Genomic DNA, 20,232 nt, shown 5'->3' with positions numbered 1-20,232 from the left:
ACCGGTTTGTCTTCGGTCAGCACGCCACGAGGTAGTACCACGCAGGTACCCGTCATCTACCTCTTAGATGCCGGGTCGTCCGTACTGTCCCAATTTCGTAGCAGTATGTATGTTTAATGAATAAGGATTTTCCTGGAGAATAATAGGAACTTCCCATTTATTGACAACAGGAACTTCACCATCACATACGCTGACGCCACTTGGGCTCGCGAACAATCCACACGGCGGCTCCGGCAGGGAGTCCAACATCAAGCCGCACGAGGGGATCCCACCACATGTCCGACCCCCTACACCCCTGGAGGTTCGGTTGAACATGTGAGTAAGCTCTTGCAAGCTGCACCCGATTGCAGAGGTAGCTTCGACTACTACCCCTGCACCACGCCGGTCCACCGAGACCACAACATAGACCCTGACATTGACCCCTTTCCGTCGCCCTCACTCGAGACGACGATTTGAGCGAATACAAGCACTATTACACTGCTACCAATGCTATGTCCCTTGGATCTACCAATTCCAACAACCCCTGACTCCTGGACCAACCCACCACTCACTACCCCGTTACCATGCATGGCCTTCGCATCCACAAGACACGCCCAGCAAGCGCACCTCAGAATCCGATTCAAGAAATCTAAGGGCTTGACTTGGCAGAGCGCGACGATGTGGCGCCCCCCCTGGACTCCGACATGCAACCCGACCCGAATAAGCCTATCACAGAAAGCCACCATTGGATAAGCCTTTTGCAGAAAGCCCACCTACGTAAAGAACCGAAGGCCGGTAACGACACCAAGAGATAAGCCGAACAGGCCAGTCCGGACGTCCCTGGAGGGGGCTCGTGACGCGCGTAATTACGGGGTTCTACCTCTTAGATACTGGGTCGTCTGTCCCGATTTCGTAGCAGTATGTATGTTTAGTGAATACACATTTTTCTAGAGAATAATAGGAACTTCTCCCGTTTATTGGCAATTCCCCTTGTGCCGCTCAGATGCGTATGACGCCACTTGGGCTCGCGAACAATCCAATAAAACCAAAGGGAAAAATGGTATCACGACTAAAAATGGTATCACGACTAAACGTTAGGGGAACACGGTTTCATGTTGACGACCACACCGCCTTTCGCATAATGTCGCAGGTTTGTGGTGACGACCACACCGCCTCCCGCATAATGTCCGCAGGGGAGTCGGAGACAATTCTTATCAATCGGGATCCTTCACTTTTCCATAGAGTTCTCAACCACATGCAAAAAGGGTGGACGAACCTGCATCCCACCTCTGACCCCACCATGCTTATGGACCTCCGCGACGAGGCTGAGTTCTTCGGCCTGTGCGACCTTGTAGACACAATTACTGCGCATTTGGGTGACCGCCCAAGCCGGCCTCCTTCGGGACTGGCGCTGATTAACGACGAGCCGGAGTTCCCGGACGTGCAGCCAGGCGTGGATTTGGGAGACAGGAGCTTCGAGCAGTCGATGGATTTTTGATTGTGAACGTGTGGCTGGAATTCAGAAATTGATGCGTTCGGTGACACTACTGGGGGGCCTAGCTCTGGCTGCTAAGTCTGGCAACCCTTACTTCTACCTGCAGGAGGGCGGAGAGAAGTGCTTCTCCGAGACGTTAGGAGTGAAGACTCCATTGGTTGTGGCCTACAACACCGACGTCGACACGACCGGCATTGACTGCCAAATCGCGATCCGATCTCCTCAAGGAGTGGTGGTGGCCCTGAGGTCTGTGGTGCCCACAGAGCCGAAGGGCTCCTTGGCCGTCGTCGGCGACGAACCCGGAGCCTATTGGATCTGCGCGAGCTGCCGTAACTCCCACTGGATGGGGAGCTCCAGTGTTAAGTGGAACATGCATGTTGATTTTCCTGACTCGGCTATTTCCCAACCAGTAGGTTCATCGGGGGTTCGCTTATCAGGATAACATTGCTAAGGGGTCCACGATGAAGAACATCAATACCAACCTCCTCAAGAGCCAGAACCATATCGAACGAATAGTGACCTACGAGTACTACCAGCGCTCCAGTGACAAGGGGATGCATCAGGTCATCAGCGGACTGCGTAAGACCATTCTTCTCTCGAACATTTTCGTTACGGCAGCTGTCACTGGAGGCGTTTTATACGGCTCCCGTTATCTTCTGTCTTTCTTTAAAAGAGCAAAGGTTGTGTAACGAGTCAGAAGATATCCATGCAACCCTCTATGGAGCCACTAGCCTTCGCATCCCAGTATTCGTGCGTGAACTTGAATGCCTCCCCGCCAAAAAAATCGTCCCGGGTTTTACAGAACCAGCGCGGTCGGTGATCGCTCTCTCCACGGGGTCGCGACCGGGCCGCCTCCCTCTGCCTATCTTCCAAGCGGCGCTTCTCCTCGTTTGATTCCAGCGGCTCGCCGTCCTCCAGCAAGCGCTGATCTGGTCTGAAACGTGAATCAGTGGGCGCAACTACAGCTCCGCACTCGGGCGAATACTCAAAACTCAGCTCGTTAAGCTGCATCGTCATATAACCGAAGGAGTAATAATGAGAGCTCCAAGGAGGGCGGGGAAGACACTTCCAAAGCAGAACACGGGAAGCAGGATCAGACTTTACAGTAGCCCAGTCCACGACCCAACCCGCCAAGTCTCGTCTCTCCGCCGGCGCAGTCAGTGGAGCGCTCACCCCAGCGATGTCCGCGGCAATAATCGTCTCGCAGTGCAACTCACGAGTCCAGTTACCATAAACCAGGAAGCACGGCTGTGCCTTGGCGTTGTAGATGAGCGCCTTCACTTCGTTTGGCTCGTTGTAGTCCCACCAGCCGCGCCGCATATACTCAACGTAGGCAAACTCGCCAGTGGTCTGGTTGGTCACGATCACGCTTCCATAGATCTCCAGTGTTAGCTTGCCAAATATAACGTTGTTGATCGAAAGCTTCATCCGGCTCAGGGTGAAATGGTCCTTCGTCTTGGGGAGTCGTATGTGGTAAGTGCCAGGCATGTTGACTTGAATGGACTTGCCGCTGAAGGAGTTGTTCACTACCAGGTCGCCCTCGACCTCAAAGTTCTCGTTGTGCGCGTGATAAGCAGTCTTTGGAGGATGATGACCTACTTGCTCTGCGATGAACTTGAAACCTCTGTGAGTCATCTCGTAGGTTTCACCTAAGAGAGGGTTAAACGGTTTAAATGTGCGTCCTGCCGCGCTCTCATAAGGCGAAATCGAGAAAGCAACGACGTGGACGAGCCGTTGCAGGGAGTTGCTCTGCGCTGCGGCTTTATCCAGGAGGTCTGCATACTGGAAATCCTCCGAAAGCCGCTGCAGGAAACTCGTCGGTTCGTTGAAATACACCGGTAACGCCACTCTCGACAGATCTCGCCCAATGCAATCCTTGAGGATGCTCCAGAGGGAAACCTTCATCTCAGTGCGAGGCTTGGGTAGTCGGACTCGCCTAGAAACAGAAATGACAGGCGTACCCAGTTCCTCAGGTTTCTCCTTCTCTGCCACCTCCGGTTCGGATGACTCGTCACTAAGTGCGTCGAAGAAGTCTTCTTCCGACATGGACTCAGGTTCGTGGCGAGCATGGGTCTCCTCTCTTTGAAGAGAAATCATTACTCTCTGGACCTTTTCCTTTACGTCGTCCAGTTCATGCATTCCGGAGTCAACACGGACCGTCTCCGTGAACGTGTTCATTTGCTGTCGAAGCGTATAATGCTCCTTGGCCAACTGCCGAAGACTTGCTTCCAGTTTTCGACGCTGTACGAGCTCCTCGATGACGATGGTTTCTGTGATCCGTACGGAACGGTTCGAGAGAGTTACCTCACCTTCGATCTTTTGAACGATCTCAATGCACAGTTGCTTGATGGCATCGCGAAATCTCTGATCGTTGCAACTGGCAGCGACCTGGATCATTTTAGACTGCAGTGCCCCGATATCTTTCAGATTCCGCAGGCCCTTTTCCTTCGTCACCTGACAATGCTCTAGCAGGCGCTCGAGGCTCAGCACCTCCTCTTCGGTATCGACCACGTCCCTAGCTTCGTACCGGACAGACGACTCGAGCATCGCAAACACTTGCTGGGCCTTGGCGAATTTCTGTTTCCACTCGAACCTGGAGGCAGCGATGCTCGAGTCTTCTAACGTCTTTAGGTATATCACCCGGCCATCGAGAAACGCAATGTCGAAACGGCTATCGTCGAACTTCATTGGAACGAACTGAGCATCCTTTATGGAAAAGGTCTCCTTGACCTGTGTGCTAAGAAACGAAGCCGCCTACCTTGTCTCCGTCCCAGTACTTCAGCACTCCCGCCTCGAGTGTAAATAGTCGCTCCTTCCATGTGCCATAATAGTTCGTCCACTTCAACAATTTCCCCTCAAATACCGGCGCTGGTCGCTCTCTTTCTGCTGGCCTGCATGGCGCCAGCTCCCGAGACTCACTGATGAACGGACTTCTTGGCAGGGTCGCCCTTCGTCCTGGGTCGACCAACAAGCCTGTCCATATTATCGATTTCGATGGGCAAGCTTTTCGGCGTTATCAGCTGGACGGTTGTTGCCTGTCTTCTGGTGTTCCAGGACTACATGATCGACATAGAGATCTTCAATGCTAATAAGAATTTCGGCATAGGTATGCAAAGATAATGTTTCAAGATTTTTCAGCTGTTATCGTCATTGACGGACTTCTTTTTCTGTTCCTCTTCACCACTGTATCGGCTAGAAGCTCCGCGGCTCGAAGCAGCCTGATGTGGATGCTTCACTGTTTCACACTGGTCATCAAGCTCATACTGCTGACAGTTACCAACGGAAAGGTGTTCGGTGGATGGAATGTGGCGCTGTTCCTGACAACTCCTATCTACGGAATACTGATGCTCAGTTCAGCGCTGCACCTCTACAGTAAGTCCCATAGTTGCTGTAGAACCAGGCGTTGAGGGGTCGAGTCTGGTGTGCCTGGAGTCACTCATCCATTCCGACCTCACTTTTAGAGTGGCTGCGGATCTCTTTGATATCGCATTCTTCTTCTACTTCCGAACATGGTCTCCGGTCTATACTCCGCCAGATAAGGCGATTGATGTGGTTATCGTCGGGATTTCTTGTGCAGCGCTAATACTTCACGCTTTTTCTTTCCCCACGTCTCACTCGCGGAAGTACGCATTCCTGCTTATATTTGATAGTATTCTCTTTTGTTTTATTAGTCATTGTTTATTTTTAAATTGTTACTTGTCTTATGTTTCGTTCCAGAAAGGATAGCAGCGAAAATGACGTGCTGTTGACCAGCAAGCACGTATCGCTCGTTTCACTCTTCTTCGTGGATATACCCCTTATGACGGTCAGGTCTGTGGTCTGGCTTCGAACGCCGAAAACGCTAGCTCTGTCGCCAATGTTGATGAAGAACATCTGCTCTTCGCTCTACGCGAGCACTTCGCTACACAGATGTCGATTGCTGGAGAAGGAACGCGATAGACTCGCGTCGTCAGAGACGGCGTTCAAGCCAGTGCGAGAATCTTCCTCCTTCCGAAAACAGACTATGCCCCAGGATTTACACAGCTCGGAGGGCCCCTCGGACAGAACTATTCTTCCTGAGAATACGGAGCCTACACCTGCCACAAGGGACCAATTTCATAGTGACGACGACTTCGCAACGCGCAAGCAAATGAAATCCAAGCAGCTTCAGAGTCTGGTGAATGATGTGAAGTCCGTTAGGGAGCTACCTGTTGTGGCGTTTCGAGCTTCCGGTATCCTACGCAAGGCGGCCCAACTATCGCTTTTCCCTACGCGAATGTCGCTAGCTACATACCTGGACTCGACGTTCTGCCTGGAATATTGGCAGCAGTTCAGAGTGGTGGTGCCGTACTTTCTCTGGCTGAGTGTGCGCATCACCCTCGTGTTCCTCACCTTTCTGAAGGTGGATGGCCTGCAGGACCCGTTAGATTGGTTGTCCAATCCTCTTCCGACTGATTACATCATTGCGTTCAGTCTGGTGGGAGCTACAATGCTGCTAACTTTCTTTTGCTGGGTTGGCTTCTGCCCAATGCTGGACGTGGTGTGTTTGGTGTTGTTTGCAGGCGTGAGACTTCTGTCGTATTGGCTGACGCTCACGACATTCCGGGACACTCGTAGGTTTGCCGCTTCAGTCGTCCTCACACTCGCCAGATTTTTTCGCTATCCCTGGGGTTTCCTCTGACGACATCAACGTCGAGCAGCTGTTCTTCTGTTTCTTCGCGCTGCACGACTGCATGACACTCCTCATGTCGCTCGTGCCTGCACATCACGGCGTCCTTGGAAAGGACTTTATGTACTATTCGGTCATCCGCACTGGAATGGAGAACGCGCTTCCCAGCGCGCCTGGCTTTGCGGAGCTTGCGGGGACACAGGACATTGCGGATGAGGCGGGGAGAGTATCCACGGCGGCCGCGACCCTGTTCATCAACTGCCGTCTTGGCGTGGCGCCTTCCTCGATTCACTCGCTGATCATGGGCCCCAACATGATAAAGAGCGTGCGGCTTAATGACCTGTTCGCCACCACTGCGGTGTGGGAGATCGTCATGACATTCGTGCTAAAGGTGAGCTTTCCCTCTGCTGTGCACCCAGCTCGTCACCAGCATTCTGTACTTGAACGTCGTGCACATCGTCATCTTCTCCCTACACGTCGTGGGTAAACTCGGCTACCACGTCTTCGCGTCAAGTGTTCGTAGTTTGGCGCTCCGCCGGTACGAAGTGAAGGCACTCTTTCAGGAGATCGTTCGAAGGTGCTCAGACCGAGACGACGAAATCGATGGGATTGGTGAGTTGTTGAGGGAACTTCCACCCAGCACATCCGAAGTATATCTCGCTAAATGACTACGTGACGCATTTCCATACACAGGGCTTTTTCACATCGCCAGGTTTCCTGTTCACTCCGCACAGTCTTTGAGACCGAGAGTGTCCCTGTCTGACGTCGGAGTTATCTCCCAACATGTGCCAATACCTAAATTAGATGTGGACATCTGATACGTTGCACGCGGGTTGGACCTCTGGTATCTCCAGCTCAAACGAACTCCTGGTGCTGAACAACATTCTGAGTGAGTGCTCAACGCTCGACGAATCAGTGGCCAAAACGAAGCCTTTGGCCCGTTTCATTAGTAAGACTCCTTTTGGTGAGAGAGGTCTGCCTTTCCGTCAGAGGGAGATACGAATCCATGTACAGCTACCCACAGACGACACAGCATTCGCGCACATCCTCAAAGAACATGGGCTTCAGCACCTCCCCTGTTGGCACGTGGTGCTGCTCACATCAACGGGGCAGGATTATTTGGGCTACGTGATTGCCAGTCACAGTGTAGGCTTGTATCAGGTGTTTGGCCGCAAGGGAGAGCTTCGGTTCGACATCAGAGGCAAGAAGCTGCAGCAAGGTATGTTGGGCTGGTTGCTGAGTTTCTCGGCCACCCAACGCGCCGTAGTCTACGACGTACTCCAACCTGGTCACTCAGAGCCTGTCTGCCAACTGAAGAGGTTAGGCTCAGGGTTTCTGGGTGTGCCGGGGAAGCTGCAAAAGAACGAAAACAACTTAGTACTCACGTTCCTCAAGGCGGGTCCTCCGACTGACAGGTTGCTGATCGTCATCGCTGGCCTGTTTATAGGTTACTGCCATAGTTATTAGCCCCCCGACAACAAGTAATTACTTGTTCATTTTTACATAATTTTTAAAATCCGCACTGGACATGCTACGCTTCGTACTTTTTTTCTCTTCGTCTTCGGCGAGAGATTCGCCTAGCATGCCTTTCGCCAGTTGACGGCGCGCGTGACGGAGCGCGAGACGGCTCAGCTGTGGGCATTGCCGACCTTCGTATCTTAGTTTGGCGGTCCAGCTCCACGTCATAAATCCTCTGCATGAACTCCTCGCGAGTCAAAATCGTTCGCGACACAAAAGGATTGGAATCCGTAAACGATTTATCCCGATTCTCTGGCTGACATATATAGTCATAGAGCTCGTAATACCGCTTGCTCCCTTCAAAAGTGGGGTCCCTGTAGTTGTGGAACACCAGATGCTTGTCGCACGTGAGCCCCGTCTCAAGGACTGGATGAGCCTCATGTAGGTCCGCGACATCGATTTCTAGGACGTGCTGCATCCCGACGCCAGCCTGGTGCGCAAGCATTCCGACGAGAACGTCGTCATTGCGGATTTTACCATACGGGTTTGGTCTTAATGTCATCTTGATCCATGCCCGAGGGGTGGCGAAATACAGCACTCCTGACGGATAGGAGTGGTAGTGGTCCATAGGCAAATGAGTGTCCTCAGCGTTTTTGTGATTGGTGTCTTTTCCTCTGATGATGGGGCCCTGCCTCCAGATGGCGCCAAAGACGTTGTCCTCTGCCACTCCACTGCGCATGATGTGATTGATTAACCGAGGCATGAAGTGGTAGTTTACAGGCGCGTCCATGTCGGACTTAGCGATGAAAAGGTACTGTCGGTGACAAGCCCTTGAAGCCTCTCGCATGGAAACCTCCATCTTCTCTCCAAGATTGTTGTAAGCATCTACGTAGTCCGTGCTTAAGAGGATGTCGTGGTGCTGTATATCCTCCAAGTAAAGGCGCCTCAGTCGATCCTGCTGCGTGTCGTTCCGCCACAAGATCCAGTCCCAACGAGGGTTTTCTTCAGGGTCCCGTTCGAAAGCGTGGCCTGAGTCGGGTACTCCTAGGGGGAAGAGCACATCGAAATCCGATCGGAATGGCTGCATGTACTTCCGAATCCAGTCTCGACTCTCGTTGTCGTCTAATCGAGTGAAGAGCAGCACCAGCATGAGTTTACGTCGGACCGGTTCTTTCGGGCATAGACGGTGCAGAGTATGACGCTCGACTACACCCATCATTGACTGAGTACTCTCAGGCACGTAGCTGTCGTTGTTGTCCATTTCGCGCCAACCAGGTGGGTCGATGGCGCCTCTGATGTACGCATTCATCTCAAATTGGTATCGTAACGATTCAAAATGGCCAAGGCCCTCCTCAGATTCCACATTGACGTCTTCTCTCTGGGATAACGCCACGTATAAGGAACCAACCAGAAGAGCACGCATAGAAATCAAAAATTCGTTACAGCCAAGTCCCCCACAGTGGAGCCTAGGCGATGAGAGATAGACAGTGTCACTACAGTATGGACTCAATTGTGCTACAAGGTGGGACTATGCTTGAATGGACACTCAGTCCCTGGACTAGAATCACTTTCCCATCGGAACCACAATGCTCGCAAATGGAATGTCGTCCACAACAGATGTGACTCGACAACTGGAGGGCTGCGCAAAAAGCGCCATTTCCATGTCGACTGTAGCTCCTGTGAGAGGCTTGACGGAGCTGGCTTCGCTGGGATCTAAGCGGTGGCAGCAGACTAAGAGTGATCTTCAGATAGGCGGAATTGCTGAAGGAGACACGGTTGAGCTGCAGAACCTCGACGAGAAGATAAAATCCTTGCTCTCGAGGGAGGAAGAATCCCTCGAACCGCTTCTTGCCGTGGAACCCGTCACGGCGCAGCGTAGGGGGTCAAGGTTAGTGCCGAAGGGGGCAGCACACAGCTTGTTCAGCAGCGTCATAGACTTCGTGATTGAAGCGTCCTTCTCTCAGTTCAGATTCCAGGATGAGAAGGACGAGGAACTCCTGTGGAACTTTGAGCAACAAACAGACTCAGAGAACGCCGTAAGAGGTGGCTTTAGTTGTGCTAAGGACACCGGAATCGACCCGCTGTACAGCGAGGAGCTTCTAGTGATTGACATGCTCCGGGTTCTACAGGAAAGGGGCCCTGAGGCCATCACCAGCAGCGCCGTTGACACAGAGCGATTTTTGGGTTCGGTGAAGGAATTTTCCAGTCGCGGAGTTCTGGACCGGATGAGTGAAGGCGGCGAGGGTGATGTGGAGTTCTTCTGGGATACCGTGTTTGAAGTCGCTGGACGATTGCCTAAGGCCACTATGTCAGGAGCCGATGCCGTACGGCACTTCCTTTGCAATGCGCTTCGACGGCTGGAGACTATGCATGTGAGGGAATAGACAGGCAGTCATACAGATTCACGTCGTAGAGAGTGCTGTAATGCCTCACAGGCAGATGACGCCCCTAGGCAGTCTGCCTGCCCCCTCAAAGATCGACTACATCCTCGAGCATCTGTATACCTCCTTGCCAAGCTCCACCCATGCGTTGGACGTTCTGGCTATACTCACCTGGAAGGCTTTCAGATGTGGGTTTCAGGATGTTCTGCTGGAACTTGGCGTTTGGTCTTTGGGTCCTGACAAGACATGCCTGTCACTAGCCGAACCCGGAGTGAGTTTAGAAGAGATTCCGAAACCGATTGTAGGGTTCCGAGAATTAACGAACCTGCTGGCTTCTCGTCTCTATTGCACGACGTTGGATCCCGATTTGCTCAAGGACGCCATAATCCCTCCAGGGTCGAGTGTTCATTTCGCCGGCTTCGACCTGAATCCCGCAGAGGATCTGCAACGACTACAAAGCCTGCTTCTAAAGCGTGAGGATGCTTCCGGCCGCCCTCTGATTTTGCAATCCGACGTCGTCCGGATGCTCCTTCCGCTGGTAAGCCCCGATTTGGAGGTTTGGGTCGCAGACAACTGCTTTTTTCACTGTTCGACTGACGATTTTGTCTGGACCTACCTACATCGAGCGGCGCTTACCGACCTAGCCTCTTGGCCCCAGATGCCTACATTGGTGGATCTGCAGCGTCGGCTGACTGACGTGGGCTTTGAACACTTTAGTGGAGGCCAGGACCCGCTGGAATACGCCACCTGCTGTCTTCTCGCGATGATGCCTTGGGAGGCGCTACTACACATCCACCGGTTTCCCTCACTCCGGCGGATTCAGGCGCATTTCATGTCGTATATGGCGTCTTTCGGGCTTATCCGGATGACCAGCGTCCAGCCGTCTGTGGCATTGGACGTCATCAGCAAGACGCCATCGCATCTCAACTTCGTAAACGTGCTGCAGGTGCTCCTCGAGGCTGAGTATTCGGTTAGGTTCCAGATGTACCTCTTGGGGCTGCTGCCGTGGCGTTTGCGAGTTGAAGTCCTGAAGGACATGATAGCCGATGGTCGCATGGACGAGCAAGAGAGCTTAATTAACCTGCTGGTCAGTATCGATGACAACTTCGTCTTCTACCAGAAGGAGTGCTATGAGTGCTTGGTGCAGGGCGCTGACGACTCCGACTATGAAAGCAGCATCCGAGTAATCTACCTTACTTTGGGTGCTCGCTACCTGAGTCAAGGTCGATACCCGGATGCGGTACTAGCTTACATGGCAGGAGGTGACTTGGGTGAGGCCGCGGAGACATTGGTGAAGGGCCTATGTGATGAGGCCGTATTCGCTTCCTACGCCTCGCCATCACCGAGCCAGCAGGCTTTGCTCGGGTACTACGACGTGCTAAGCAAGGCACGAAAGGTATCTGGCAATCACCGAATCAGCTTACCCGCTGACACCTGGCACGAGCTTCACGTCTGCCGTAATCTACACGCGGCCGTCGAGCTGGTTGTCACCAATCGATTCGTCCAGGCGATTCGCATGTTTGAGGAACAGTGGTGAGTGTTCAAGCGGGAAATGACTCAGCCTTCTGCCTACGTCGGGAAGCGCTGAGGGTGTTCCCAGGCAGCAGCAGCCTCTGATTCTCAGAGCGATTCACTCCTACGCCTACGGACTCACTGAGGCCATCCGGCGACGGCAGATAGAGGTGAGAGAGAATTTGTTGTCACACCAGCTCGACCGTTCCACCTTGTCACTGTACACTGCGCGCGTAACAGACCTACTGCACCTCGTGAACTCCATGACCTTCTCGGGAACGCAGCTAGCGAACGCCAAATCAGCACTGAGAGGACTGGTTGAGATGCTGAAGGCGTGAGGTGTGTGAGTTCGCAACATGAGTGACTTAGCTCATCTGTGTTAGCACACATTCGATATTCGCCTTTCGCCATGGTTGCTCTCAACTTACCTAGTATTCAGATGAGTGATGTGCGGCATGGGACAACGTTAATACTGGACATCGACGAAACTCTGCTGCACAGCCGGTTTTCATTTCTTAACAAGTTCGAGGGCACCTGGCTACGGCCGGGGGTCCGTTCCTTCATCCAGCACATCAAGAGACTCGGCTTCGAGCTGGCAATATTCACTGCGGCCGAGGAGACATACGCCAACGGAGTCCTCGCTCTGTTGCCGGACAAGCTTATTGACATGAAACTGTTCCGGCAGCATACCCGGCAGATTCAAAACGGCTCTGGCTGCAGCCGCGTGAAGGATCTCAACTTAGTAGGGCGCCCTCTGCATAAGTGTCTGATCGTGGACAACCTTCAAGAGTCCTTCTGCTTCCAGCCCGACAATGGGATTCAGATCCACGAGTTCCGTGGGGATGAAAAGGACACGCAGCTTCTTTACCTACTGTTCTGGCTGGATTTGTACGTGCAGTCAGGGCTGAGCGTACCCGATTTCATAAAAAAGTACCGCCACTACATCCGATCCACTGTGGGGCGTCGGCCTCACGTTCAGTGGCTCCCACCCTTTACTCTCAGTAAGGCCTCCCTGGAATTCGGGCGCGAAGTACTCGGCGACACCAAGGCTGACAGGCTGATAAAGCACCAAGACAGCCTCCGTTCCGCGTTGATGATGCCCATCGCCAGCCCCCCACCCACTACAACCGTGGGCGACTCCAACGAGGTTACCGAATCGTGTTGTCAGTGCTCCAAGCAAGACTGTGGCCTGATGAAGCTGAACGTGCTGGTGGAGTTGAGTAGTGTGTTTGGATTTCATTGACGGGGCTGGCTCTCGATTCGACATTGCACTTTGGAGGTCAGCACTATGACCCGTCTATGCAGGTTCCGTAGGCGATGGCTCCGCAGCGCTTGATGCCTCTCCATGGTTGCTACACGGTCCACTAACCGAGCCACCTCCTCACTAAGCGATCTCAGGGCGGTCCGAACGTCGTCTAGGTGTCCGAGGCAATCCAGCTTCCTCTCCATTATCTTGTTGCCTTGCTTGGCTTTTTGAAGTTCCCGCATCGTGTGTCGCTGGTGCTCCCTCACCAGTCTGAGCACCTGAAACAACCTGGTGTCGTTCATCAAGAAGATACGCACGATTTTAAACCCACATCCACTGTTCAGTTTTACTCAGCGATGAATCTGTGCGGATTTTTTGGAACTGGATAGATCATTGCCACGCAGATCTATCCATCACCCAGACATCCATCACCCAGACATGAGGGATCGAATTAGACTGTCTCGGGCAGTGAATAGCGCGGAGTTGAATGTCTGAGCCTCCTCCTTGTGGGGAGTTGAATGTGTGACTCGGTGGATTAGGGCTTCAGCATCAGTCTCGAAGACATGCCCGTCATCAAATATCTCGTCCAGCATCAAGAACACCTGATTCAGATTGTCAAACAAAGACGAGCTGTTAACGTTGCCGAGGCAAACGCTATCAAGGCAGGCAGCCATCGATTCCACGACCTCTGTCATAAACAGCTCGTTCTCGTCATCCGTCACCACAAGGGCGAGGACGCACTGCGTCATGCCCTCCCAATACCCTCACATCCGAGTAGATCTTCGACAGCAAACTCAAATTCTGCACGACTGAGATGTCCACGTCGGACTTAGCTACGCTTGAGGCCTGCGCTTTAGCAACGGCATCCTCCTCAATCACTCGCTGCTTCTCGAAAATGCCGAAGACGGGGTCCGACGTCAGCCACCGGGCTGCGATTCGGCGGCCATCTCTATGAGGCGTGAGCCCGTATCTCACTGAGTATTGACCACGAAGACTCCTTTGATCATTGGAATTTGTCGAATTCCTATGGCACCTCAGGCGCACAAACAGAACAAGAAGAGCGTGGCATACCGCAAAGCACACCGCGCGAAGCAGCCAAAGACTGCGCCCATAAAAGAGATCGGAAAGGAAGAGGCGCGTCTGGCTCGAATGCAGGGCCTTCTACAGCGACGGAAGCTGAAGCAGGAGCAGGCGGCCACTCGACGAAAACTGGGATCCAAAGCTCCTGCGCCACCGCCTAGGGCGGTGCTGCTGGTTGGCTTCAACCTGGACGTAGATGTTGAGTGTCTGCTGAGACAATTACTCACGGCTATTCACCAAACGGATCTTGGAGCTGAGAAACTAGGGGAGAGGGTGATCGGAGCCAAGGTCGCGTCGTGGGGAGGACCGGGTAAGCCAAGACTAATGCTCTCCGCCGCGCCGCGGTGCGACCCAGCCCGCCCTCACGAATCGATTCTCCGAACACTGGATGCTGCGAAATCCTGCGACGTGATTCTCGCGGCCTTCGGTTCCGCATCACTTGAGAACCCGCTGTTGGACGCCTATGGCGTTGAGCTCCTGTCCTGTCTGAAGCTGCAAGGGCTCACAGACGTGGTGGGAGTTGTGTGTCAGGGAGGATTAGAATCGAGCAAGTCCATGGATTTTGCTCGGCGCTATTTTAGCACCGAGTTCGGCAGCGGCAAACGGATCTTCCGCGTCGGCTCTGCCAGCGAAACAAAGCAGCTCATCCGGCACGTCATTTCACAGTGCCCGACGGAGATCTCTTGGCGAAAGCCTCGCGCCTACCTCAGCGGTCTGCAGGTCGCACAGGAGGGGGATCTGCTCCATGTGGCTGGTTACGTACGCGGTATGGGATTCACGTGTGCACAGCCTGTACATTTGACTGGCATCGGAGACTTTGTTTTGGAATCCATTCGAGTATTGGATGATCCGATGCACTCCAGGAAGCCTGAAGGGCTTTACATGCTGTCAACCCCCCTTGAAAACAGCGAAAGCCAGCTGATTGATGAGGTGAGGATAGACGAGGAGTACGTGCATATGACCACTACTCTCCAACCTCCAGAGCTGGGCGAGCAGACCTGGCCCACCAAGGAGGAGCTCGATGAAGCAGAGGCTGCTCCACGACCTGTCATCAGAGTCCCCAAAGGAGCCAGCGAGACGGAGAAGGCATGGTACATTGCAATGCAGGAGGACGGCGAAGTGCTGCCCATTCCCGAGGGCACAGAAGAGGAGTGGGAGGAGTTGGAGCTCCAAACGAACGACGTCGAACCAGAGCCGCCAGTCGCGGTTCAAATGGAAGAGAGGACGGCGGAGGACATGGACCTCGAGGATGAAGTGGACACGCCCACCGACATACGAGCCTCGGAGCGGTTCTGCAAGTACAAAGGCCTCACCTCATTCCGTACATCCAGATGGGACCCCTATGAAGAGCTGCCGATGGAATACTCGCGGATCTACGAGTTCGAAAGCTTCCGTGGGACGATGAACAAGGCTCGCGGCATGTATCAAGTCGCAGCTGACGCAGTGGCCTCCTCCGGCCACTTCTGCTGCCTGACCCTTAGGGGCGCGGGCCGTGTCGACCTATCAGCCCTCTCAAGTGTGTGCGTCTCGTCCCTCATGGCTTACGAGCGTAAAGCCACGATCATGCACGCTAGAGTGCAGCGGCGAGGAGAGTTCGGAGACGAGGAGGTGATGGCCTCGAAGCGAGACGTGTGGCTCCAGGCAGGATTCAGGCGCCTCCCTATTTCGGTTGTGTACTCAGTGTAAGTTATGTTTTTTGAAGGTTGTCTCTCATTATCTCCAGAGACCAAGGTGCCATTTCATCCAAGATGAAGTACACTAGATCGGTAGAGATAGGACAGCGGGTAGTCGCTTCATGGCTCGGACCTGCGATGGCTCCGGAAGCCAGCGTACTTATTTTCCAGAAGAGGTCGACTGTCCACCCTGGTTTCCCCACCACGTGCATGGCGGCAGGCAACGTGTGGGAGGGCGATCCCCGAAAAATAATCGTCAAGCGTATTATTTTGACTGGGTACCCGTTCAAGATCCATAAGAATCTTGCGGTGATCAGGTATATGTTTCACTACCCTAAGGATGTGCAGTTCTTCAAACCTCTGGAGCTTGAGACAGTACATGGCAAGCGTGGAATGATCAAGGACTCCGTGGGGCTTCATGGCAACCTCAAATGCTACTTCAACAGGCCCGTTCTGCACAGCGACACCGTCATGTTGAAGCTCTACAAACGCATCTTCCCTCGTTGGCAACCCGCAACGCTGCAGGCCAGAGCCGATCTCGACCCTCAGGATCTCGATCTCGTGCCTCTTGTGTGAACTCTTGTTGGAGGCGCCACTTGATTTCACCTTCGGTTGGAGTGTTTTCGTGGTGGTACGTTCTCCTTGTCTTTAGCTGCATGACGCCACACAAGCCAAGCGGAGTCGCCGTGGCTCTCCCACTCCTTGGTGGCAACAACGCCTACAGCAACCCAGTCATCCAGTAGTTTTGGCATCCGCCACGACCTAAAAAGTATTTAATTATTATTCATTTATTTCCTTACATAGAATTGTACAGAGTGTCCCATATAAGATGCCCGCTTACGCGCATAAGTTATGTCACGGGATTTAACGCCGGCGAATTATCCTCGATACAAGGACCTTTTGAGAATGAGTCACGCATTTACATCATCCTCGTAGCGGATCTACCTGTTGAAGTCGAGCAATGAAACTTCCTCAATCTAAGTTAGGAAATTCCGAAACATAAACACTACCAGCAAAGAAATTCCGAAACATAAACACACCAGCAAATCAGTTTCTCAAGCGATTTAGGTTCTTTTTATATCCACTGAAAACCGAAACTACGCTTTAAGCGCTTTGAACATGCTGAGCATGCGACTGGTGACTGCGAAGCCACCCAAGACATTCATGGACGCCGCACAGATGGCGAGTGCATTTAGGATGATGCTGACCAGTCCACGCTCCTCGCAGTACCACGCGACCATAGGGTTGCCGTCGGCATCCGAAATAGGCACATTGTTAATGCTGCAGACTGCCCTGAGGCTGTAGAAATCGTTCCAGCCAGGACTAACAGTCACCAACGCGGCCAGGATGACAACCCCCGAGATTGCATTGGTAAGAGACATTAGCGGAGTGTGCAGTGCTGATGTTACTCCGCATACGAGTAGGTATCCGACCCAAGATCCAAGGAACAGAATCATGACAAATCCTACGAAGTCCTGCGGGAAAATGAGAACTGAGAAGACGCAGTAGCGCAGAAGAACTAGTAAAATAAGTCAACAACTTACCATAGGAGCGGTGAAACTTAAGAGTGTGGCGACGGCAGCGATGAAAAGCAGCAACAACCATTCCGCAGGACAGGAGTTCAGCGCCCATTTCCGCTGAGACATTTTCGCGCACCCAGTAGCAGCCTCAATGACGGTCATGCTCTTGGAGGAGGGAGGAGTCATCGAAAGTACCTTGGCTGCTGGCGCTGGAGGGGCCACACGCCTTGGGGACGGGAATAGGTTCAGGTGGCCATGGGAGAGAAGAATGGCACGAAGGATGGGATCCGTAACGTCCAAGGTCTTCAAGGAGTTGCTTCGGGACGTGATGTGCTGCAGTAGATTGAGGACGTTGGCGGAGAGCATTTCAGAGCTGATAGGCGCTGCTGTGGTGCTGACAAAGTCCACACACCCGACCATCTGCACCCCCTTATCGGTTGTGTAATTCTCGCCGGGGCGAGTAATCTCGCAGTTGCCACCTGTAGGTGCAGCGAGATCAACAAGCACAGATCCGCGCCTCATCAGCTTGACGTGCTCCTCTTTCAGTAGAATCGGGGCTTTACGTCCGGGGATGGCCGCAGTGAGGATGAAAATGTCGCACTCAGCTGCCTGTTGACTGAACAACTCCATCTCCTTCGCGATGAACTCTTCACTCATTATGTTGGCATAACCTCCTGCACCAGCCCCATCCTCCTCGAAGTCGAGGACTAGGAACTTGCCGCCCATAGACTTGACCTGGTCAGCACATTCCTTTCGCACATCGAAAGCTCGTACGTCAGCTCCCAGCCTATGCGCGTCGCCAATGGCCTGCAGCCCCGCCACGCCAGCACCCACGACGAGAACCTTGGCAGGAGGGTATGAACCGGCGGCCGTAATCTCAGGGCCAGGCAAACGACCAAATCGGTGTACGGCCTCAAGCACTGCGCGGTACCCGGCAACCTTCGCAGCGGAGGAGAGGACATCCATAGCCTGAGCAGCGGTCACGCGAGGCATGATGTCCAGAGACAGCCAGGAGATGCCGTTGGAAGCGGCGGTGTCGATGAGGGCGGCGTTGTGGAAAGGGTCGGAAAAACAAGTCACCAGCAGTGACTTTTTGCATCCTAGTGGTAAGGATGCTTCTACGATCTTCCCGCCTTGTGTTAACTCCACGACCCTCTCAGTAGCTTCGAAGTCTTGAAGGTCATGGACCATATACCCCATCTCCTGCAGACTCGGGCTCGTCACCTTGAACACAAGGTCACACGTGCGGTACACGTCCTTCCGCCTTTCGAACGTCTGCGCACCAGCCTCCTCATAGTCCTGGTCGGTTACACCAGCAGCCAGTCCAGCACCCTGCTCCACGACGATTCGTGCATTGTAACCGCCCTTGAGAATGTTTCGGACATCCTTGGGAACTATTGCAACCCGGTTATCGTTGTCTTCGCCGACTACACCGATGATGACTGGTTGTGGCTTGGATTTTCGGAAGAGATGGCTCTCCTCGGAGGGCTCATCGTCAGCCTCCTGGTTGCCGCCTTCTTTAAGCTTGGTCTCCAGCTCATATCTCTGCTGCACACGTTCTTCTTCGGCTGTGATGAAGTTGAACACCGAAGGGGAAGCCTCCGGCTTAGCAGCTACTCGCTCTCGGACTGGTTCAATGAGCTTCTCCATAATGTCCTTTCCGTCGCCGAGCAGCATGCTGGTTCCCGGAGAGGTGAAAAGGGGGTTATCAATCCCAGCGTATCCGGTGTTCAAACTTCTCTTAATAACTACAGTGCGTTTGGCCTTCCAGCACTGTAGGACCGGCATCCCATAGATAGCACACGACTTATCGTTAACAGCCGCAGGGTTAACCGTGTCATTTGCTCCGATGACGATGCAGGTGTCGACTTTCTCAAATGACCCATTGGCTCCCTCCAAATCGTCAACGACATCATAACTGACGCCAGCCTCAGCCAACAGCACATTCATATGCCCAGGCAATCTGCCTGCGACTGGATGCACTGCAAAGCGGCAGGAGCGACCTGACGCCCGCAGAATGTCGGCTAGCGAAGCGACAGCATGCTGAGCTCGGGAAACGGCCATGCCATAGCCAGGAATAATTACAATAGACTGGGATCCTGCCAGGTAGCGTGAAACGATATCAACATCGGCTACGTGGACGTCAAGCCGCTCCTCCTCGGTTGCCGGTGCAGTGGCCTCACCTCCAAATCCGCCCATTAGAACATTGGTAAGGGACCGGTTCATGGCTTGACACATCAGAATCGACAGTACGATGCCACTGGCGCCTACGAACGCTCCAGCGATGATCATCAGCGAGTTCGAGAAAGTCAGTCCAGCGAACACGGTAGACCATCCTGAAAGGGAGTTCAGAAGAGCGATGACCACAGGCATATCGGCGCCACCGATGACGATGACCATCAGAACACCGTATATGGCAGCCGCCGCAGCACCGCCACAAAGAACAGCGATGCCCACAGGAGTGTCCCCCAGACCCGCGACGGCCGCGAAGGTAGGGCAGGCGATCATTGCGATAAGAAGCACGACGTTCCAGAACAATCTACCTGGAACGCGAGCAGCGTTGCCGGAGATCTTACCTCCGAGTTTCAGGCACGCTATGATAGAGCCGGTGAACGTCATCGTTCCGATGAGCAGCCCCAATACGTAAAAGACGGAGCTGCAGGGCGTTAGTATACTTAAAATATGGCAAACCTACTTGTATATCTGAAACGGTGACGACTGCCCTTCTGCGAGTTGACGCAGACGCTCAAATGGTGACATATACAGAGCTACAGACTCAAGAGCCGCGGCCAGACCTCCTAGGGCGTTGAGCATCCCCACCATCTGTGGCATGGACGTCATCTTGACTTTGGCGGCCAGGAGAACTCCAAGGCCACCGCAGGCGACGAAGCAGCCTGCGAATATGATGTAGCCGTAGCCGTAAACGTAGTGTGAGCCGACTGTCCCCGCAATTGCTGTTAGCATTCCGACAAGCCCAAAGAAATTGCCCATGCGGGCACTTGCGGGACTTTTGAACCCGAATATGGACATGGAGAATAGAAGAGCGGCCACCACGTAGATAACCTCAAGCCAAAGCTGATCCTCAAGTAGCCATTTTACAATGGCATCGTATCCCTGCGTCTGAAACAGCGCTGCTTCTCACGCTCATAAGGTCCGCGCCGAACATCTTGATAATGCGAAAATTGAAGTTGTCCTATGAGACTATTAGTATTAATAGCGGGGGCTCGTGCTGTTGCTTTT

The 20,232-nt window shown here is 53.4% G+C and overlaps 11 protein-coding genes across 21 annotated transcripts; 7 read left to right on the top strand and 4 right to left on the bottom strand.

Moving 5' to 3' along the window:
* Positions 1-1,036: 1,036 nt before the first annotated feature.
* On the top strand, positions 1,037-1,477 carry KVP18_004359 (uncharacterized protein; the record flags this gene model as incomplete). Of its 2 annotated transcripts, none has more annotated exons than XM_067956899.1 (1): positions 1,037-1,477. In XM_067956899.1, one exon carries the CDS (start codon positions 1,037-1,039, stop codon positions 1,475-1,477), a length of 441 nt encoding a protein of 146 aa, XP_067809229.1. The 2 variants fall into 2 exon arrangements, with proteins under 2 accessions (XP_067809229.1, XP_067809230.1); XM_067956900.1 differs by having other exon boundaries at positions 1,121-1,477.
* Positions 1,478-1,508: 31 nt separating this feature from the next.
* Positions 1,509-2,163, top strand: KVP18_004363 (uncharacterized protein; the record flags this gene model as incomplete). The annotated part of the gene is made up of 2 exons (XM_067956906.1): positions 1,509-1,883; positions 1,912-2,163. 2 exons carry the CDS (start codon positions 1,509-1,511, stop codon positions 2,161-2,163), a joined length of 627 nt encoding a protein of 208 aa, XP_067809236.1.
* Positions 2,164-2,167: 4 nt separating this feature from the next.
* Positions 2,168-4,455, bottom strand: KVP18_004356 (uncharacterized protein; the record flags this gene model as incomplete). Of its 2 annotated transcripts, XM_067956891.1 has the most annotated exons (4): positions 2,168-2,408; positions 2,448-4,204; positions 4,233-4,365; positions 4,394-4,455. In XM_067956891.1, the coding sequence occupies 4 exons, from the start codon at positions 4,453-4,455 to the stop codon at positions 2,168-2,170; spliced, it is 2,193 nt and encodes a 730-aa protein (XP_067809224.1). The 2 variants fall into 2 exon arrangements, with proteins under 2 accessions (XP_067809224.1, XP_067809223.1); XM_067956890.1 differs by lacking the exons at positions 4,233-4,365; positions 4,394-4,455 and having other exon boundaries at positions 2,168-4,162.
* A 138-nt stretch (positions 4,456-4,593) lies between these two features.
* KVP18_004361 (uncharacterized protein) lies at positions 4,594-6,863 on the top strand (the record flags this gene model as incomplete). 2 transcript variants are annotated; one of them, XM_067956902.1, is made up of 6 exons in its annotated part: positions 4,594-4,846; positions 4,875-5,172; positions 5,204-6,066; positions 6,104-6,513; positions 6,542-6,734; positions 6,763-6,863. In XM_067956902.1, 6 exons carry the CDS (start codon positions 4,594-4,596, stop codon positions 6,861-6,863), a joined length of 2,118 nt encoding a protein of 705 aa, XP_067809232.1. The 2 variants fall into 2 exon arrangements, with proteins under 2 accessions (XP_067809232.1, XP_067809233.1); XM_067956903.1 differs by lacking the exons at positions 4,594-4,846; positions 4,875-5,172 and having other exon boundaries at positions 5,178-6,066; positions 6,542-6,790.
* A 63-nt stretch (positions 6,864-6,926) lies between these two features.
* On the top strand, positions 6,927-7,589 carry KVP18_004360 (uncharacterized protein; the record flags this gene model as incomplete). Its single annotated transcript, XM_067956901.1, has 1 exon — positions 6,927-7,589. One exon carries the CDS (start codon positions 6,927-6,929, stop codon positions 7,587-7,589), a length of 663 nt encoding a protein of 220 aa, XP_067809231.1.
* A 64-nt stretch (positions 7,590-7,653) lies between these two features.
* On the bottom strand, positions 7,654-9,003 carry KVP18_004364 (uncharacterized protein; the record flags this gene model as incomplete). Of its 2 annotated transcripts, none has more annotated exons than XM_067956907.1 (1): positions 7,654-9,003. In XM_067956907.1, one exon carries the CDS (start codon positions 9,001-9,003, stop codon positions 7,654-7,656), a length of 1,350 nt encoding a protein of 449 aa, XP_067809237.1. The 2 variants fall into 2 exon arrangements, with proteins under 2 accessions (XP_067809237.1, XP_067809238.1); XM_067956908.1 differs by having other exon boundaries at positions 7,654-8,889.
* Positions 9,004-9,241: 238 nt separating this feature from the next.
* On the top strand, positions 9,242-11,811 carry KVP18_004355 (uncharacterized protein; the record flags this gene model as incomplete). Of its 3 annotated transcripts, XM_067956887.1 has the most annotated exons (5): positions 9,242-9,468; positions 9,496-9,952; positions 9,981-11,494; positions 11,523-11,643; positions 11,671-11,811. In XM_067956887.1, the coding sequence occupies 5 exons, from the start codon at positions 9,242-9,244 to the stop codon at positions 11,809-11,811; spliced, it is 2,460 nt and encodes an 819-aa protein (XP_067809220.1). The 3 variants fall into 3 exon arrangements, with proteins under 3 accessions (XP_067809220.1, XP_067809221.1, XP_067809222.1); XM_067956888.1 differs by lacking the exons at positions 9,981-11,494; positions 11,523-11,643; positions 11,671-11,811 and having other exon boundaries at positions 9,242-9,964; XM_067956889.1 differs by lacking the exons at positions 9,242-9,468; positions 9,496-9,952; positions 11,523-11,643; positions 11,671-11,811 and having other exon boundaries at positions 10,005-11,498.
* Positions 11,812-11,882: 71 nt separating this feature from the next.
* On the top strand, positions 11,883-12,716 carry KVP18_004362 (uncharacterized protein; the record flags this gene model as incomplete). Of its 2 annotated transcripts, none has more annotated exons than XM_067956905.1 (1): positions 11,883-12,716. In XM_067956905.1, one exon carries the CDS (start codon positions 11,883-11,885, stop codon positions 12,714-12,716), a length of 834 nt encoding a protein of 277 aa, XP_067809235.1. The 2 variants fall into 2 exon arrangements, with proteins under 2 accessions (XP_067809235.1, XP_067809234.1); XM_067956904.1 differs by having other exon boundaries at positions 11,913-12,716.
* A 431-nt stretch (positions 12,717-13,147) lies between these two features.
* KVP18_004357 (uncharacterized protein) lies at positions 13,148-13,726 on the bottom strand (the record flags this gene model as incomplete). 2 transcript variants are annotated; one of them, XM_067956892.1, is made up of 3 exons in its annotated part: positions 13,148-13,459; positions 13,488-13,668; positions 13,695-13,726. In XM_067956892.1, 3 exons carry the CDS (start codon positions 13,724-13,726, stop codon positions 13,148-13,150), a joined length of 525 nt encoding a protein of 174 aa, XP_067809225.1. The 2 variants fall into 2 exon arrangements, with proteins under 2 accessions (XP_067809225.1, XP_067809226.1); XM_067956893.1 differs by lacking the exons at positions 13,488-13,668; positions 13,695-13,726 and having other exon boundaries at positions 13,148-13,468.
* A 19-nt stretch (positions 13,727-13,745) lies between these two features.
* Positions 13,746-16,048, top strand: KVP18_004354 (uncharacterized protein; the record flags this gene model as incomplete). Of its 2 annotated transcripts, none has more annotated exons than XM_067956885.1 (2): positions 13,746-15,481; positions 15,523-16,048. In XM_067956885.1, 2 exons carry the CDS (start codon positions 13,746-13,748, stop codon positions 16,046-16,048), a joined length of 2,262 nt encoding a protein of 753 aa, XP_067809218.1. The 2 variants fall into 2 exon arrangements, with proteins under 2 accessions (XP_067809218.1, XP_067809219.1); XM_067956886.1 differs by having other exon boundaries at positions 13,869-15,481.
* A 521-nt stretch (positions 16,049-16,569) lies between these two features.
* On the bottom strand, positions 16,570-20,158 carry KVP18_004358 (uncharacterized protein; the record flags this gene model as incomplete). 2 transcript variants are annotated; one of them, XM_067956898.1, is made up of 4 exons in its annotated part: positions 16,570-16,947; positions 17,017-19,648; positions 19,688-20,106; positions 20,135-20,158. In XM_067956898.1, 4 exons carry the CDS (start codon positions 20,156-20,158, stop codon positions 16,570-16,572), a joined length of 3,453 nt encoding a protein of 1,150 aa, XP_067809228.1. The 2 variants fall into 2 exon arrangements, with proteins under 2 accessions (XP_067809228.1, XP_067809227.1); XM_067956897.1 differs by lacking the exon at positions 20,135-20,158 and having other exon boundaries at positions 19,688-20,022.
* Positions 20,159-20,232: the final 74 nt, after the last annotated feature.

This window comes from the organism of the source record quoted next (assembly GCF_019968955.1).
Source record: "MAG: Porospora cf. gigantea A chromosome Unknown PgA_NODE_375_length_20232_cov_350.061, whole genome shotgun sequence".
NCBI lineage: Eukaryota > Apicomplexa > Conoidasida > Eugregarinorida > Porosporidae > Porospora > Porospora cf. gigantea A.
The sequence above is the reverse complement of the archived record's forward strand: the minus strand, read 5'-3'. Positions and strand labels throughout refer to the sequence as shown.